Source organism: Pangasianodon hypophthalmus, chromosome 11 (genome assembly GCF_027358585.1).
Source record: "Pangasianodon hypophthalmus isolate fPanHyp1 chromosome 11, fPanHyp1.pri, whole genome shotgun sequence".
Taxonomy (NCBI): Eukaryota; Metazoa; Chordata; class Actinopteri; order Siluriformes; family Pangasiidae; genus Pangasianodon; species Pangasianodon hypophthalmus.
The window spans coordinates 10,825,945-10,844,644 of NC_069720.1; the positions used below are offsets into that span (position 1 = coordinate 10,825,945).

At 36.9% G+C, this 18,700-nt stretch overlaps 1 protein-coding gene across 2 annotated transcripts in view; it reads left to right on the forward strand.

Moving 5' to 3' along the window:
* Nucleotides 1-17,516: 17,516 nt before the first annotated feature.
* LOC113536516 (ephrin type-B receptor 3) overlaps nucleotides 17,517-18,700 on the forward strand; it is a 40,419-nt gene continuing 39,235 nt past the window's right edge. For both annotated transcript variants that reach the window (XM_026930494.3, XM_026930495.3), the window contains exon 1: nucleotides 17,517-18,329. In XM_026930494.3, the coding sequence (XP_026786295.1) occupies nucleotides 18,272-18,329 (58 nt within the window). In that variant the 5' untranslated portion in view covers nucleotides 17,517-18,271. The remainder of the gene's footprint in view (nucleotides 18,330-18,700) is intronic.

The following is an 18,700-nucleotide window of genomic DNA, read 5'->3' on the forward strand; positions in this document are numbered from 1 at the left end:
GTAACTCCTCTTTGAAAAAAAAAAAAAAGAGAAAAAATGCAAGGTTTGAGAAATGAGTTCCACTGTAAACGCAGATTGTGAAATGAAACAGAACTGGAGAACCGGAGAACCGGAGAGCTCTCTGCAGAACACAAATAAACTCTACACATTCACATTCTGCTCACACGCTCAGAAAAATGGGAAATGTGTTTCATGCAAATCAAAACAATTTCCATTCTTTAGAACTGATTTAAAGTCCTTATTTTAAGGATAGATTATAGATAGATAGATAGATAGATCAAAATGCTTAAATCTGTGAAATAAAATTATTTCTCTGAATTTCACTCTACACCTTCGTCTACTTCCCATCATGATATTATAGTGCACTTAAAGCACAGAGGGAGGATTACTGTTTTTCTCCACACTATAAATCACATACACACACACACATACACACTGTGTGCGTGTGTGTGTGAATAAATCAGCGTGAACACTGAGTGAAATACGTTTAAAAATGTTTCACTCAACATTTCTCAAACGCAGTTATTCATTTCATGCAACATTTAATATTTTTGGATAATTTGCTTTTTCGTTCAGATAAACAAAGGAGAAAAACACACACACAGACACACACACAAGCTTCTAATGTTACAGATGGCAGAGTCTGTGCTGAGTGAAGAAACTCTTTGAGAAATTTCCAGAAACAGCAAAAGCATAATTAATAATGTAAACTGGAAAATATTTTAAAGATAAAAACAGTATAGACTCCTCACTGAGGAATTATTATTATTATTATTATTATTATTATTATTATTATTATTATTATTATTATGATGATGACTGCACCAATGCTGTCTTACACACACTGATTATTTTATTTTTATTCTCTGTCTTTTCAGTAGTGTATACCTGTATTAAGTACACTGCCCTTGGTTATTTGCATAAACTCCGCCCATTGTTAATCAGAAGCTTTGATGATTGCTTGTAGCCTGTGACATCAACAGACTCATGAAAAAGAGAAGGCGGAGCTTGTAATAATCATTCATTATTTGAATTAACTGAACAGTTTACAGTGAGCATCCCTGTTTATACAAAACACAATTTCAGCACTTCAGAAAAAATTTAAGTGTTTTCTTTTAATAATAAAAACATTTTTAAAATAATTGAGATTTGTTGTACCTGTCTGTGCTGTTATCATGTGCATTACTGTTTGATGCTACTAGAACAAAAGAACAAAAATGACATTTTATATTTAAACATTTGTTCTGAATCATTTCATTCTGCATATACTGAATGACAGTTTTACACGTTAGAACTTTAGAATTACTGTTAATACATATTTCTTCGGCAGACACTTATTAAAAATTGATGTAAAAGGGAATTATATTAATTTTTTGTAAAATATGCAGAATGAGTGAAGGAGTGAATGACACGTGACATGTCGCACATGTGACAGGAAGTGAAATGGTGGGAAAACTGTTCTCACCTCCACGCTCACACTCCTGAGGTGTTGTTGCGATGTGAGACAGTTTAAATGGACATCGTCTCACTCAGCGTTCAATATGTCCTGCGATGAGGTGAGCATGATTACACCCTGCTTTCAGAACAATAAACATGACCGTGTGTATGTGATATGTGTTGGAATTTACCAGACGTGTATTATGTTACGTTGTGTCTGATCAGAACATAATGTAACACACATCTGTTATTATGTTATGTTCTGATCAGACACAACATAACATAATACATGTCTGTTATGTTATGTTGTGTATTATGTTAAGTTGTGTCTGATCAGAACTGAATTCCACCTGTGTGTATTCATAAACTCACCACCATTTTTAATTTCAGAATAAAAACCCTGCAGAGCGACAGGTCCATCATTCACTCCTTCTGTAAATGTGCTTAAATGGAGAAATCATCACTTCTGTTAGGAACAACACTGCAGGTGGTTGCCGTGCTACATGCTTTCAAACAGGAAGTGCTGTGTCCTTCATTTACAGAATCCATGTTAATCAGATAACTTAAGAAAAACAGATTTTGGTAATAAATCAGCAGCGTGGTGAGACCCACATCAGTTAAAAAAAAAAAAAAAAAAAAAAAAGCAGTCACTTTTGTTCTGACAATAATCCACTAATGATGAAGGATGAAGGCAAGATGAAGTGTATGCTTGGCATGGTCTTTCATTTCTATGCAGTCATTGTTGTGCTATATGTTGCATTGTGTATCCATAATGTAAACAGCACATGGGTGATATTTCAGTCTGTAGGTCTACTGCAGCAGCGCTACTCTGTTGTTGGTTAAAATCTAAACTTTTTAATGGCCACAGAGCATAGAAGTGAAAATCTCACTGGATTAACTGACTTTATTTTATCATACTATGTACAGCACTAATGCATGTTTATAATATTTACACATATTTACACGTTATTTTAACTAAACCAGTGCACAGAAATGAACGCTCCAAGTCCTGACATGCAACAGCTGCCATGCTTTTTGTGTTAAATGGACTTGAAATTCTCATGAAAATATTAAACAATACATGAACCCAACTAAACCAAATTTATGTGATGCAGGATTGTGATTTTGATATGCTGTTGTTGATTTTGATACGCAGTGTGATGCACAAGCGCAGTCCTCTCATTAGAGTGCAGAGCGCCTGCGTATACACACTCTTACACACAGTTAGGCCTGTAATTTCTACTAATTACTGGGGGTGGTGTGAGAATTCTGGACCTTTAAAATGGGGTCACTGGCTAAAAAAATTTTGAGAAGCCCTGTTGTAGTCTCTTAAGTCTGTTCTTCACAAAGAAGCTGTAAGTGAATTTGTCGTCATTTCAGATGGAGATTAACTTCTCAAATAAGTGAAAGCACTGAGATGAAACGCAGAAAATGAAGTCATTTGGAAATTAAATGAATTAAGAGGAAAGTAAACACACTGACTAATTCCATTTCCCTCTATAGTGTCCTTAAGGAGCCAATTGCTTCCTTTAATTAACAACTGGAATGAAAGGAGAGCTCTCTGTGTGTGTGTGTCTGTGTCTGTGTGTGTGTGTGTGTGTGTGTGTGTGTATGTATGAGCTGTCACATTTGGCCCGTTTTCTCCTCATTCTTGTGTAATGTGTCTTCGTCGTCCCTCACAGGGACAAACATAGACGGTGTTTAATGCAGGAAGTGCAACTGAGAGGTGTTACATGTCACTTCCTGTGTGTAAAGGTTCAAAGAGAAGCCGTAGTGTGTCGTCACGCATCAATGCCCCGTCAGTCCACACACACACACACACACACAGTTATATTCATCTTATGCTTCTCAGTTTAAACTGTATTGGAAACACAGCCGGCCATCTCCGAGGCAACTGAATGGACAGGATGTGTTCAAAAAACATCACTATGATGAATCACTCCATCAGTCACAACCCTGCAACACACACACACAGACAAGACACACACACTCCAGACTTTTTAACCCTCCTGTAGTGTGTACTTCTTAGTGTTGGTTTAGATTTTACAGAAATACTGATAATAATGGAGCCCCGAAAACCACTATGTAGGGCACAGGGAATATGAAATAGGGAATTTCTTTCTTAACTCATTATTTTTGGATCTCTCTCTCTGACCTGAGCAGGAGCTGAAGGGTTAATTGTCAGACACTGAGCCCTAAGGAGAGAGAGACACAAAGAGAAAGGCAGAGAGAGAGAGAGAGAGTGAAGCAGACAGAGAGTGAGACAGAGACAAAGGAAGAGACAAGATAGACAAGAGAGAGAGAGAGAGAGAGAGAAGATGAGCTGAGAGAGGAAGCAGCTGAGATGTTGCCAATAGGGTGTGAAATTCCAGCAGAGACCTCAATCTGGCCGGAGATGCGTCAGTGTGTCTGCGTGCGTATACACACACGCACGTGCACACACACACACACACATGCACACACACACACACACACACTGTGTGTGTTCCTGCTGTGCATCTGAGAAAGTCAGACGCCTGTGATCTGTGAGATACACTCTGTATTAGTTTGATGCTGTAGAGAATCTCTTTCAATTCTTTCTGTGTAAAGACCCAATACCACACACACACTCCACACTGCACACACATGACACCACACACACCCCGGCCCACACACACATGACACCATACACACCCACACTGCATACACACGGCACCGCACACACACCACACTCCACAAACATGAAACCGTGCACACACATGACACCACACACATCACCTGCCACACACACACAACACGCCCCACTCTGCACACCCATGACACTGCGCACAGATATTTTCCTGTTCCAGAGCTGGTATTTTTTGTAGCTCAGGAACTATTAGAGGTGGAGCTTGTTGTAAAGAACACCTCTGATTGGTCAAACACAGTCTTCACAGAATGATTGACAGTCTGCCAGCCATACTGCTAGTATTAAAGATCTGTGTTTAACTAACAAGTGTGTTTTATACCAAAAGCACACACACACACACACACTCGCACACAGGCAGGTTATTATTGGATCAGTGTGTGTAATAAACTCAGTGTATTATGTTTAAAAATGAAATGAATCACATTGAGTTTTTATTAAAGTCCATCTCTGGTGGATTAACACACCATTACAGAGAGGAAGTGTGTGTGCGGTGTGGGTGTGTTATAAACCTCTGCTCATGCTCAAAATAGCTTTCTTTCTTTCTTTCTTTCTTTCTGTTTCTAACCACAGTGTCTTTTATTTTTTCCATTTTTTCCCTTATTTTTGTTTTAAATTTCCTTGTCTTCGTAATTCTGTCCTTCTCGTTTTCTTTTACTGTTCTTTTTTATTTTTATATTACGTTATTATTTCCTTCTTTCTCTCTGTGTCTTTATCTCTGTATCTCTTTATCTCTCTCTCTCTCTTAGACAGTGATAATAAACATTAATAATAATTCAGGGTTATTGTGTGATGTATTTGCTGTAGAGATTACACTCCTGGAGGGTGAAGAGCTTGAGCATCTCTCATTCATTTAAAGTCAAATAAATATCGATTAATTAGTTTTATTATCAGAGTTTAGCCTCGAGCTGGACACACACACACACACACACACACACACACACACACATACACAGAGAGAGAGAGAGACACATGTTGGATGAAAGAAGCGATTTGTTTCAACGAGTGTGAATTTAATTTGCAGATGATTATTGTGTAAGAGAGAAACACCTCTCTGCCCCAAGCACAAAGCCCCTCCCACTTTCATTTATCAGAGAGAGTGAGACAGGGAGTGAGACAGATGGGAGAGAGAGAGAGAGGAAGTGACCTTGATAACTCCGTTTTTAACCCTCAGCTCTCTTCGCTTGCACACAGGAGACAGAAACGTGCACTCCAGAGAGAGGAATTTAAAGTAGATCACTTGTTCTACTTCAGATGTGATGATGTAGATAAGGTGGGAAAGGGGGCGGGGTCATAATCCTCACTGTAGCTGATCAGGATGTACTTTTATTTTATATAACCCTAACCCTGCCCCTCAACTATAACCCCGCCCCATATATTAACCAACACTGGTGTCATTAAGACTTGGAATTAATGATTATATATACAAAAAAAAAATCTTTATTATCATCTGAATCCCTGCTAATACACAAGTTAACATTTTTCCTTTCCAGTAAAATGTAAAAAAAAAATAAAAACCTATATATACATATATATACATACAGTATCATACATATGTTTCATATCACTAACACACACCAGGATGAACCATGAGTCTCTATCTCTCTCTCTCTCTCACACACATACATACACACAACTGAGCTAAAACAAGCACAATTCAAAGGGTTATTGTTCCAATAAAACTGTACATCTGTAAATGTGTAAATCTGTGTGTGGTGTGTGTGTGTGTGAGTGTGTGTGTGTGTGTGTGTGTGTGTGTGTGTGTGTGTGCGTGCGCGTGTGTGTGTTCAGCACCTGTGTGTTACAGTAAACACAGCCGGCCATGTTAGCAACTGCACCATGATATCATTTGTTGATGTTTTCTGTTGGTGCCTTGGGACATATGGTATGTTTTAGTGTGTGTGCATGTGTGTGTGTGTGTGTGTGTGTGTTTGTGTGTGTGTAAGACAGTTACCTCCTCTGGATGGAATCTTGCTCTCCCTGTGGCTCCGTGTTAAAACTTGCATGAGTGAGAGTTACAAGGGACATACACACACACACACACACACACACACACATATTCATACATATACATATTCTTCCACTGAGATGAACTGCATTACAGTAAGGGCCAACAGTCAAGAGTGCACTGTGAAGAAGTGTGTTTATTTCCACAACTATTAAAAACTGGCCTATATGTAACTTCCTGTCTATCTCTCTGTCTGTCTCTATTACTTTTTCTCTCTGTCTGTCTGTCTCTTTTTCTGTCTATCTGTATAAGACTGATTAAAATATAAACACTTGCTTAGTCCAAATTCTCTGCAATGCTGAGCGTTCATTAACTCAATCATTTTAGAATTTTTCAGAATATTAATTCATTTGGCTGCTACATTTTATAAACTTTGGCATTTTAATGATTTGGTGTTTGGCCTGCACTGTTCCCTAGTTCTCTTGTGGAATCTGTTTTGTTCCATCAGAATGATTCTCTAATGAACATGAAACTACAGTGTGTTCATTTCCTGGGCTGTGTTCAAATCTCTCCCTATTCCCTACACCAAAGAATCATGTACACTATGTAGTGCACTAATACAGAGTAAACTAGATCAGAGAGATGTTCAATCTGACCTGTTTAGAATTTAGAGCTGTAACACTGTAGTGAGCAATATTAAATAAAGGCAATATTAAATACATAAAAATGACACTATTGGTTAATTAATAATATCATCCCTTTAAGTCCATGAAAAGTTTTTTTTTTTTTTTTTTCACGTGGAGGACATCAGAGGAGACTCAGCTAATGTCCGTTACATAGCTTATCTCAAGGAGTGAATTTTTTATGGATAAAATTATGAATGTATTTACAGTGAGTTTTAAGATGATCATTTGCTACCTTTTGCCCTTCAAAGCGCAGGCACATTTTCTTTACAGGAGTTAACAGCAACATGGAAATTATTTTATGATTTCAACAACTCAAAATAGAGAACTAAAAGTATGATAAAATCTCCTACACCTCACACACACACATTAGGATTTATTTCATGGCTTCATTAAGTTGTGATCACATGTAACTGTTGGAGCATGATATAAAAGTACACTATCAAATAACAGGATGTGCTGCATCAAGTGCTGAATAATGAGTGTGGAAGCCATACTGTTCATTTAAAGCAGTGATTAATGTGATAATTACAACTAGGACTATACATGCAGCAATATATTGGCAATACACCAGACTCCTATTAGATTTATTTCAATGCTTGCCATCTTCTCATTCATATATCATCATATCAATCTTTTTATTTTTCATTTTTAAATTGTTTCTTTGTTTTATGTTACATCGTATTACATTTGACAGGTTGAGTTGTCTCTGTCAGAATCATTTATATTGATCAGCGCTGATGATGAAGTGATGATACATCAGGGATTTATGTCAGAGCTGTTCTGGCATAGCATGTGACGGACAAAACACCGCTACACAGGAAATAGGAGACACATTCGGGATGACCAGATATCACTGGAGATTCTGGTTCCTATTACACGCTCCTGCATGGTCTGGGAATTGTGGGTGGTTTGATCACACACACACACACACACACACACACACTTAGGAGTTTGTGTTAGAAGTAGCTCAAACAAATTTAAACCAGGTGCATTTGTGGTTAGCGGTAAAAAAGGAGCCAAGGTGATTGAACATTAAACAGAGCCAATCGGGGTTTGGAGTCATCAGAGGGACGAAGCCATTAGAGGAACAGAGCCATCAGAGGGGCTGAGTCATTGGAGTGTTGGAGCCATAAGATGGGAGGAATCATCAGAGTTCAAGGGGTGGTGCCATCAGAGGAGTGGACCCCTAAGATAGGCGGAGCTACCAGAGATCAGAGAGGCGGTGCCATGAGAGGGGTGGTGGCATCAGAGAGGTGGAACCATTAGATGGATGGAGCCATCAGAGGTGTGGTGCCAGTAGAAGGGTGGAGTGATCAGAGGTGCAGAGATATCAGATTGGAGGAGTCAGCAGATGGGCATTGTTATCAGAGATGCATTGCCATTGTTCAGCACAGATGAAAAAGAAAAAGAAAGGAAATTGGTATTGAGGCTCCATGGCATTTGTTTCCATGTGCTGATCTGTCATTTCTAATTAGTGCACAAAAAAAATCACATGGAGGAAAAAGTGTAAGAGTATAGGTAGTATGTAGTGTAAGAGTACAGATAGTATATAGTGTCAGTACAGATAGTGTGTAGTGTGTGAGTATAAATAGTATATAGTGTCAGTACAGGTAGTGTATAGATTAAGAGTATAGACAGTGTAAGAATACAGATAGTGCATAGTGTAAGAGTATAGACAGTGTAAGAATACAGACATGTGTGGTGTAAGAGTATAGATAGTATGTAGTGTAAGAATACAGATAGTTTATAGTGCAAGAGTATAGATAGTATGTAGTGTATAGTTTAAGAGTGTAGACAGTTAAGAATACAGATAGTGTATAGTGGAAGAGTACAGATAGTGTGTAGTGTAAGAGTACAGATAGTGTATAGTGTAAGAGTATAGATAGTATGTAGTGTAAGAGTACAGATAGCGTATAGTGTAAGAATACAGATAGTGTATAGTGTAAGAGTACAGGTAGTGTATAGATTAAGAGTATAGACAGTGTAAGAATACAGATAGTGTATAGTGTAAGAGTACAGATAGCGTATAGTGTAAGAGTACAGATAGTGTGTAGTGTGTGAGTATAAATAGTGTATAGTGTCAGTACAGGTAGTGTATAGATTAAGAGTATAGACAGTGTAAGAATACAGATAGTGTGTAGTGTAAGAATACAGATAGTGTGTAGTGTAAGAGTATAGATAGTATGTAGTGTAAGAATACAGATAGTGTATAGTGTAAGAGTACAGGTAGTGTATAGATTAAGAGTATAGACAGTGTAAGAATACAGATAGTGTATAGTGTAAGAGTACAGATAGCGTATAGTGTAAGAGTACAGATAGTGTGTAGTGTGTGAGTATAAATAGTGTATAGTGTCAGTACAGGTAGTGTATAGATTAAGAGTATAGACAGTGTAAGAATACAGATAGTGTGTAGTGTAAGAGTATAGATAGTATGTAGTGTAAGAATACAAATAGTGTGCAGTGTAAAAATACAGATAGTGTGCAGTGTAAGAGTACAGATAGTGTGTAGTGTAAGAATACAGATAGTGTATAGTGTAAGAGTACAGATAGTGTGTAGTGTGTGAGTATAAATAGTGTATAGTGTCAGTACAGGTAGTGTATAGATTAAGAGTATAAACAGTGTAAGAGTACAGATAGTGTGTAGTGTAAGAATACAGATAGTGTATAGTGTAAGAGTACAGATAGCGTGTAGTGTATGAGTATAAATAGTGTATAGTGTCAGCAGAGGGAGTGTATAGATTACGAGTATAGACAGTGTAAGAATACAGACAGTGTAGAGTGTAAGAGTATAGATAGTGTGTAGTGTAAGCGTATAGATAGTAGGTAGAGTAAGAATACAGATCATGTATAATGTAAGAGTATGGATAATGTATAGTGTAAGAGTGTAGATAGTATGTAGTGTAAGAATACAGATCGTGTATTATGTAAGAGTATAGTTTGTGTACAGTGTAAGAGTAGAGTTTGTGTGTAGTTTAAGAGTACACACAGTGTGTAGTTTAGGAGTATAGTTAGTGTATAATGTAAGAATATATTTAAGAGTGTGTGACTGAGCCCTGGTATTAACACTGTACATGTGGTAGTGATTGAAACAGCTGGCTAAAATGAAGCGAGCAGGAAGTTCAGTTTTATTCTGATTTTATTTCTGACACACTCAGTTAAATCCTTTCTCAGTAATGCAGATCGACTGAGAGAGATGTTGGATCAGATCAGTGTTCGATAGTAGATGAAATGAAATGTAAAGTAATATCCTGTTTCTGTGAGGCACATGAACGCAGTGTGTGTTTGCAGCTGGACGCTCAGGAGGAGCACAAGGTCGAGATGAAACACAGAAGACGACACGTTCATGTTTATTTTGTGTTTAGTCTCTTATCCAAATATTGATTCATACCAGGAACTATTAATCATCCTGACGGCGGCCATTCATCATTACATACACTGTGTGTGTGTGTGTGTGTGTGTGTGCGTGTGTGTAAGAGATTAAACCCATGTCTTCTTGTTTTTAATTTCTTTATAATGTCCTAACACCAGAGTTTGTATCTTAGGGTTCTTTGTAGAACGGCAAATGTTTTTTGGAGAGAATTTAAAAGTTTTGGGCTGTAAAAGTTAAAAGTCGCCCCAGTGGTTATAGTTCTGTTTGTGCAGCTGATTCATTATTCAGACATTTAGACATGTGAGCAGTTGCTTTAACCTGGATTAACACTGTGTGATTTTCAGCCTGATTTTGCTGTTGTAGACAAAAATCCCACATCATAAAGGAATTCTGTGAGATGAGATCAGTGGGGTTTTTAAAATGCGTAATATGATGCTCACTCAGTGGCTGATTTAGTGCCACTGCAACCAAAAACAGCCAACGGCACAGTTCTGAATAAAGTGTGAGATCTGATAAAAATCTAGTCTAAAAGCCACCAATAAGAGGACATATAGGTAAAGCTGTAACTTTTTTCTGACATCTTCAGGACAGAGGGGTTTAGGCTTTGTGGTCTGTAAGTAACATATCAAGCTGTGTTTTTTGTCTTATTAACTTCATGAGAGGCTGATGAGGGAACTGTTTATAGCTGCTATAACATAAGAGAGAACAGGAACTAACTTGTTTCACTGACGTTCCACAACATTAAATGTAACTGTAATCGGATAAAAAGTGTGATGTGTTGTTCTTTAATAAATGTAAAAATTGTAACCATTGGTATATTGCTGTGGTATACGAGGAATAAAACACTAGGGGTCATGCTGTTATAGGAACAGACAGACAGACAGACAGACAGAGAGACTCAGCTCCTCCGTCCCTGTGAAATTTAAAAACACACAAAATACTTTCATATCCGTACTCTGATCTGAAACCTCAGAGACACACCACATCCAAGCAGCACACTGAAGGTCTCTACACACACACACACACACACACACACACACGTGCACACAGGGTTTATTACGTTAACAAATACTTACTAAATATCTCAGAGCCGTCAGTTAATATATACAGATTAGAAAATTTTTCTTAAAGTTCATAAAGTTCCTTTCCTTTTTTTTTTGCCTCTAATGAATAAAACTGCCATAAAACAGAGAAAAAACGTCCAAGTATTTAAATACTTTTGGCTGCCAGTGTTAAAAAGAAAACATTTTTATTCATTACAGGAATGTATAAAACAATAAACACACCTATTATACAAATCTGACACATTTTAGACAGGAGATACAGGAGAGGAGTGAGAGAAGGAATGTCTTGTGAAGGACAGGAACTCTCAGATGGAAAAAAATGCACAGTGTATGAAAGAAAAAGACAGAAAAGCAGACAGACAGACTCAGCTCCTCCGTCCTTGTGAAATATAAACACACACAAGACACTTTCATATCCATACTCTGATCTGAAACCTCAGAGGCACAACGCTTCCAAACAGTACACGTCTACCTTGGTGAAGGTCCGTACACACACACAGACACACACACATACACAATTGCTGTGTTTACACTGTACTGTCTGTGGTTCACAGTAGAGACGTCTCTGATGTCTCCAGGTTTGTCGTTTGTGGGCGTGTCTGCTCCCTCGGTTTTAAAGAAGCAGTTGGCTGGATATGGTTTAATTTTATTTGGTGTGTAGATTTACTTTTCATTGCATCTTACTGAAGATGATTATAATGCAAACAAAATAACAAACTTTCTTTTTACTGCTAAACTGTGAAGCTAAGAGAGAGTTTGCAGTATAATCCAGCACCATGCAAAGGTTTTGTGTTTTTATTTATTTGCTGTTTGATTCTCAATATGTTAGTTAGTTGTACTTTAAACAACAGCCCACAACTTACTAATTTACTAACTTACTAACAAGACAATTTCACCAAGCCTCATTTTGTTATTCAGTCCTTACATCAATCTGAAGCTTTTGGCAACATGACAGAACTAGAATGTTATTTTCCCCTGTGTGAAAGTCAACAAAACTATTCTTAATTTTTTTTTATTGACGACGATACAGTCACCTAATACAACAGAATACAATAAAATTACAACACATTGCTCTGTGCTGAAACACTAACAATATAAAACATCACATATATCTACTGATAATATTCAGATTTTTATTGCCTCTTAAATCTAGGTAGCAAAAAATGGGCAAAAAAGGAATAGAGCTCTGAGGGTTCAAATGCAGTTTAATTCTTTAATAAACTCAGGAGGTAAAGCGGTGATTATCAGTCTGTCCTCCATGTTTAAGCAAATCACAGAGAGGAACTGTGATTCTTTCTTTGTCTTAACTTTATTCTTTAAAGTAAAGCACTTTGAAATTTTGAGACAAAAGAAAGATTTGATTTGTCACTTTACTGCATTGTAAGTATAACTCTATTATAATTACATAAAATTATGCCGTCATTGTTGTTATTTATAAAATCTCCTAAGTGCTCGACTGCAGGGGGAATTCTGGAGGATCTGACTCTCACCACGTCTCCATCCATCTCACATTCTACACATCCTTCCCACAATTCCTGCATCTCTACATTTCTACCCACAGTCCCCTGTGTCTCCACATCATTCCCACAATCCCCTGCATTTGCAAATCATTCCCACAATCCCCCACGTTGGTACATCTTTCCCACAATCCCCTGCATCCGCAAGTCATTCCCACAATCCCCTGCGTCTGCACGTCATTCCCACAATCCCCTGCATCTGCATGTCATGCCCACAATCCCCTGCGTCTGCATACCATTCCCACAATCCCCTGCATCTCCACATCCTTCTGACAATACCCTGTGTCTGCACATCATTCCCACAATTCCCTGCATCTGCACACCATTCCCACAATCCCTTGCATCTCCACATCATTCCCACAATCCCTTGCATCTCCACATCATTCCCACAATCCACTGTATCTTATATTTTCCCCACAATCCATTTCGTTTCTACTTGCCACATCCACATGATTGAGATAAAAGTCATTTTTAACTACATGTTTAGCCCCGCCCCTTCACACCAATAATTGATTGTTAAATATTTTAAATAAATCTATAAATCTTCAGAAACATTAAACATTAATCACTTCATAATGAACCCCTTTATTTTATTGTTTGGTTCAGTCTGCAGATATTTCCCATAATCCTCTGTCTCGTTGAATGATATTAAAAGAATTCATTGCTTACAAAAGAAAACAATTTTATAAACTATATCAGAAATATTTTACAAATTAATATATTATAATAATAGAAAAAGAAATTTGCACAATAATAATAATAATAATAATAATTATTATTATTATTATTATTATTATTATTATTATTATTATTATTATACACTTGCACCACTGCTATTTATTTATTTGTTTGTTTGTTTGGTGGTTTTTATTTTTTGTCTGTGATAAACTGCTGTCTCATCCAGAGTGTATTCCCTCCTCATGCTCAGTGTTCCCAGGATAGACTCCGGATCCACCTCTACCCTGGATAAAACACTTACTAAAAAATGGGCCAAAAAGGCAAAATATTAAGCTTTTAATGATCTTAACAGCAGCTCAGTGATTAGGAAATTAGCAAGAATTAAACCAATAGATAAAGGAAGTTAGTATGGGAAGCTTTTCCGTGTCTTTTCTTTAAATATTTAAGCCTCGTGGCCCTTGATGGCTGCATCTGGTGTGGAAGATCACCAAATAATGACTAATCTTGAACAAAAAAAATAAAAATCCCAGAAGATATTTTTGGAAAATTTTGTACACCCAGACATGTGTTAGTTTGAATTTTACATCAAATATTTTTGAATTTATATCTAGCTTTCCCCAAACAAACAGTTCACTGCAGCGAAAGTAAACGAGCAAATGGAGACACAGGAGCTCTCAGGAGTGCATTCGTTTAATTCTTGCTCATTTTCTGACCAATGATTCATTGTTAAGACCATTAAAACTTAATATTTCCTTTTTTTTGCCCAGGAGTGTTATATATTTTTGGATAATTGTGCAGTTGTTCAGTTATTTTTTTTATTAATATATTTATTATTAATAATATTTGGCAACTCCATCACTGAACAAACATTCCAATAAAGCACAAGTTGAACTTGAAATTGGGGGGCAAGTAGCATGTGTGTGTGTGTGTGTGTGTGTAAGTTTGTGAAATTTCCATATGGCAATAAAACGTCTGCCACTTTAGTTATTGAGTTTCTAATGCATGCCAGGTGTGTGTGTGTGTGTGTGTGTGTGTGTGTGTGCTTCTATAAAACTCTCCGTAGCCTGATTTTTTTTCTTCAGTGGGCGTTTTAGTGAAACAATCTGACCACGTTACAGAAACCAGAACCACAACGACACAACAGCCGTCTCAGTTTCCGTTTCATAAAATCCAATAATAATCACATAAATTCACTCAAATCTAATCTCAATAACTAAATAAATCCCCTGGAAAGGAGAATAAAAGGTTTTGTTGAGTATTACACTTCACTGGATCATTTCTGAAGTGTACTTTGTTATTTATTTGAATTATGTGAGCGGTGATGGTGTGTGTGAAGCTGTTTCAGAATGTTAACATCATTTCTGTCCAAATAAAACCAAAATACAGAATTTCAATCAAAATTAATAAACACTATCAATGCAGCTGGTGACATCTTTATGTCCACATCTTTCCACTAATCCTCTGGGACGTGTATTTATTCATTTATTTATTCATTTAAATTATCTTTGACGAAATATCTGTATCATTTTATTTATTAAAATCTCAAGAAATCATGTTGAATGAAATCAGTCAACAACTCACAAGATGGAAATCATGAAAAATGAAGAAGAAGAAGAAGAATACATTATTAAATTGTCATTTTTTTTTTAAATTATCATATCATTAAAATTATCATATCACATCATATCATTATTTAACCCTAAAAAATGTTGCTGTCTGTCGAGCAGAAATGGTTAGAATTAATTTGACCCTAATTTACAATAAAATAAATACATAATATACATACTGTACAGTATATACACTATAACATATATTAATATATATATTAATTTTTAATAACTGTAACATATAACGTCATTTTATTTAGTATTTTGTTCTATGTAATATATCAATAGTCGCCACTAATGGTGTGTGTGTGTGTGTGAAAGGAAGTGAAATAGACATGAGAAAAACTGAATTTCACCCTGGAGTGTCAACCAAAACACAAAGGGATGTAAAGTTGGAGGCTGTTACGCTTCCGTCCTCACCTCAGGAGAAGCACGAGAGAGCGAACTCACACTTATCTAAAAGTTTTGGCACCCCTCTGTCATTGGGGAAAAAGACCACAACGGCGCAGATCTGATGTGGATGGATGGAGGTTTATTCTAATTCTATGTATTAACAGCAGGTACAAATTAAACATTAAACTCCAGCTGATTGTTAACTTCACACATTATTACAAGTTAAAAGTCATTTTAAATATAAAATTCACAGTATGATTAAAATTCTACGTTTGCATCATGATGGTTTGTTTTATGATTTTAAAATCCAGGAGAAATTCACTTAAAATCACCTTTTAATAACTTACAGCCTGTTGCATCTGCACGTCTTTCCCACAATCCTCTGCTGCAGTGGCAGTTGTTAACAATATTTTATTTATTATGGGGTTCATGATTTTATTTAGTCACAGAAGTGGAAATCACAACACACTATTATCAAAATTATTGTGTTTATGATTGTGTTCCTGTTACTATGTTGGATTTTTCATTGTATTTACATTTACAGTGTTTAGCAGATGTTCTTATCCAGAGTGATTTACAGGAGTTCTGTATAATCTCTATCAGAAACATCCTCATTCTAGTACACATAGTTCAGGGGCTTAGAGTACTATTGAGCTACATCCCTATTAGAGATGAGTTAGTGGCGTTTGTCTTGTCACTTGATTGTGGTTTAATTCAAACCACAGGTAGATCTGTTGGTAGAAATTTCAGGAATAAACCTCTTCCTCGCTCTAATAAATAATCAAAATATTACAGTACACATTTAAATAATGAGTCCAATATTTGATTAATTGAATTATGTTCATAAAATAAATTTCTTTTAAGGTCTGTGAAATTTAGTTTACAGTTAAAGGTGTCCTGGATTGCAAACTGTTTGAGAACCTCTGATATAAATTATATATTGATTTGATTTTAAATCATATTGAAGACAAGAGCTAACTGGGAAAAAATGAATAATTAAACATTCAACAAATAAAACAAAAGATGTACATGATACAATAAAAAAACCTACATAATACAGAAATCAATAAACAGAAATATTTTAAACATGTTTATATAAAACATTACATTCTGCCCCCTGAAATGTTCACATTTATCCAAAAGGGTGACATTATGAATACATGAATACATAAATCATCTAAATTAATAACACAATAATACTAAATAATAATAACATACTTTTACATGTGTAAAATCTATTTACATTTCTTCATCCAGTTTCTTCATACAGTTTATATTTACTTACATGCTATTGATGAGTTCAGTTTAAATCCATTTTGTTTTCTCTGTCTCTCTAAAATGGAGTTTATTTCTCCTCCAGCTGTGTCTCTGTCTCTGTATGAACACATCTGTCCTCAGTGTGAGGGGAAAAAGTTCACTTTAATCCACAAACACGAAAACAAAGAGGCACTTCACAGAATCGCGAGTCTCCGGGTTGCCAAAGTGGATATTTTTACACAGAAAAAATTAAATACATTTATTTAAATAAACTATATTGAATTAAAAATAAGAATGCAAAAGTGTTAGATATATAAATGGATTTTAGTATAATGTGTATATATAGTGGGAGGTTTTGTTGTAATTTTTTTATTTGATAATGGCAACGAAGTAAAAATAAACAGTTAAATTGAAGTCTGTGTTGTGTATAGCCCAATCTGGCAACCCGCCGGTGTTGTTTCCGCTAGGAGGCGCTGTGACACTACAGACAGGAAAAGCTGTAGGGTTGCCAGATTGCGTCAAGTTTAAAATAACTCTAGATTTGGGGAAAATGAGAAGGTTCTAATTCTCTGAAGTGTTATTAGATTGCTCCTCCAGGAGAACCTTTAAAGATTTGAGTAGAACCCGGGAACAGATGGGGTCTCTTTCAGCAAAGATTACAAACAGAGCTGGTTTATAACGATAGAACTGTTGACCATACGAACAACCCTTGAGGATCCATTTTCCCTAAATATATTTTTCCAAGAAAAAAGTGCAGTGCACGGTCAGTGCACTTTTTAAAATAAAAATCAAGATAGAGGTTAAAAAGATCAATCTGGCAACTCAGAGGGGGGCAGTATTAGCACCTCTCTCTGTCTCTCTCTCTCTCTCTCTCTCTCTCTCAGTATTCTCAGTCTGGCTCGCGCAAGGTTCAGTTCAGTCAGATGAGCGCGCGCAGTGGAGAGAGAGCACCGCACCACACCGCACCGCTCACGCGCTTCAGGGGATTTTTAACACAGTGTGTGTGTGACTGCGGGTGTATGTGTGAGACTTGTGCCATGATGTGTGTGCATGCGCGTGCGTGCTTCTGTACCGAGAGAGAGCGTGTGTGTGAAGAGCGCGAGCACTTATTCCGATCCTGACCCAGCCGCGCACACACTCACTCACGCACGCACGCATACACGCACCGGACCGGAGACACGGAGATAACTCACACACACTTACACACACACAGAGGCTCCCAGATTTTTCCCTGACCCACGGACACGGGGCAGAGAGCGCGCGACAGGAAGAGTGGAGGAATCATTCCCGGGATGAGTTCCTCGCGCTAGAGCGCTCCGGGAATTCTACTGGATTGAATGAGGAGTGAATGAGGAAGATCCCAGAGCGCGCGCACAGGAGTCCAAACTGGTGTTCTGGCATTTTCACACGGTTAAATTTTGGGAATTAATAGCAGAGCGCTCGCGCTGCTTCCTGTATGAACTATAACAGATAATAACTATTTATAACTCCTTATAACTCATCTGCGCGAGACTTTTGGATTACAGGATCATTTCAGATTTGCCTTATTTCATTTTTTTTGTCCCGGTTTATGGAGGTTTTGTCCCGGGCTAAAGCTGCAGGACTGTAGGTTCGCCTGTTCCCCCGCTGCTCTTCTCCACCAGTCATAAATGGATTATTGGCTGATTTTGTGCGGCTTTTTGCTGCGCGTGACTTCCGCTGTGGAAGGTAAAAACTCTCACTGTATTTCTGCTTTAGATTTCATTTCTGAATCCAGTGAATTATTCCACTGTTATTTCTATTTGTGTGTTTGTGTGTGTGTGTGTGAGTGTGTGTGTGTGTGTGTGAGAGATATGAGCTGTGAGGATTTCATGCGAGCACACCTCTGAGTACTAGTTATTATTATTACTATTATTATTATTATTATTATTATTTAAATGTTTATAATTTAACATGTATACATTGCATGTGTTATATAGATGATGATTTATTTAAATAATGCAAAACAAACAAACACACACACACACACACACAACACACACACAAACAGGTCTGTGTATTACTCCTCTTTTTTGCATACATCATCTTATCTTATCTTT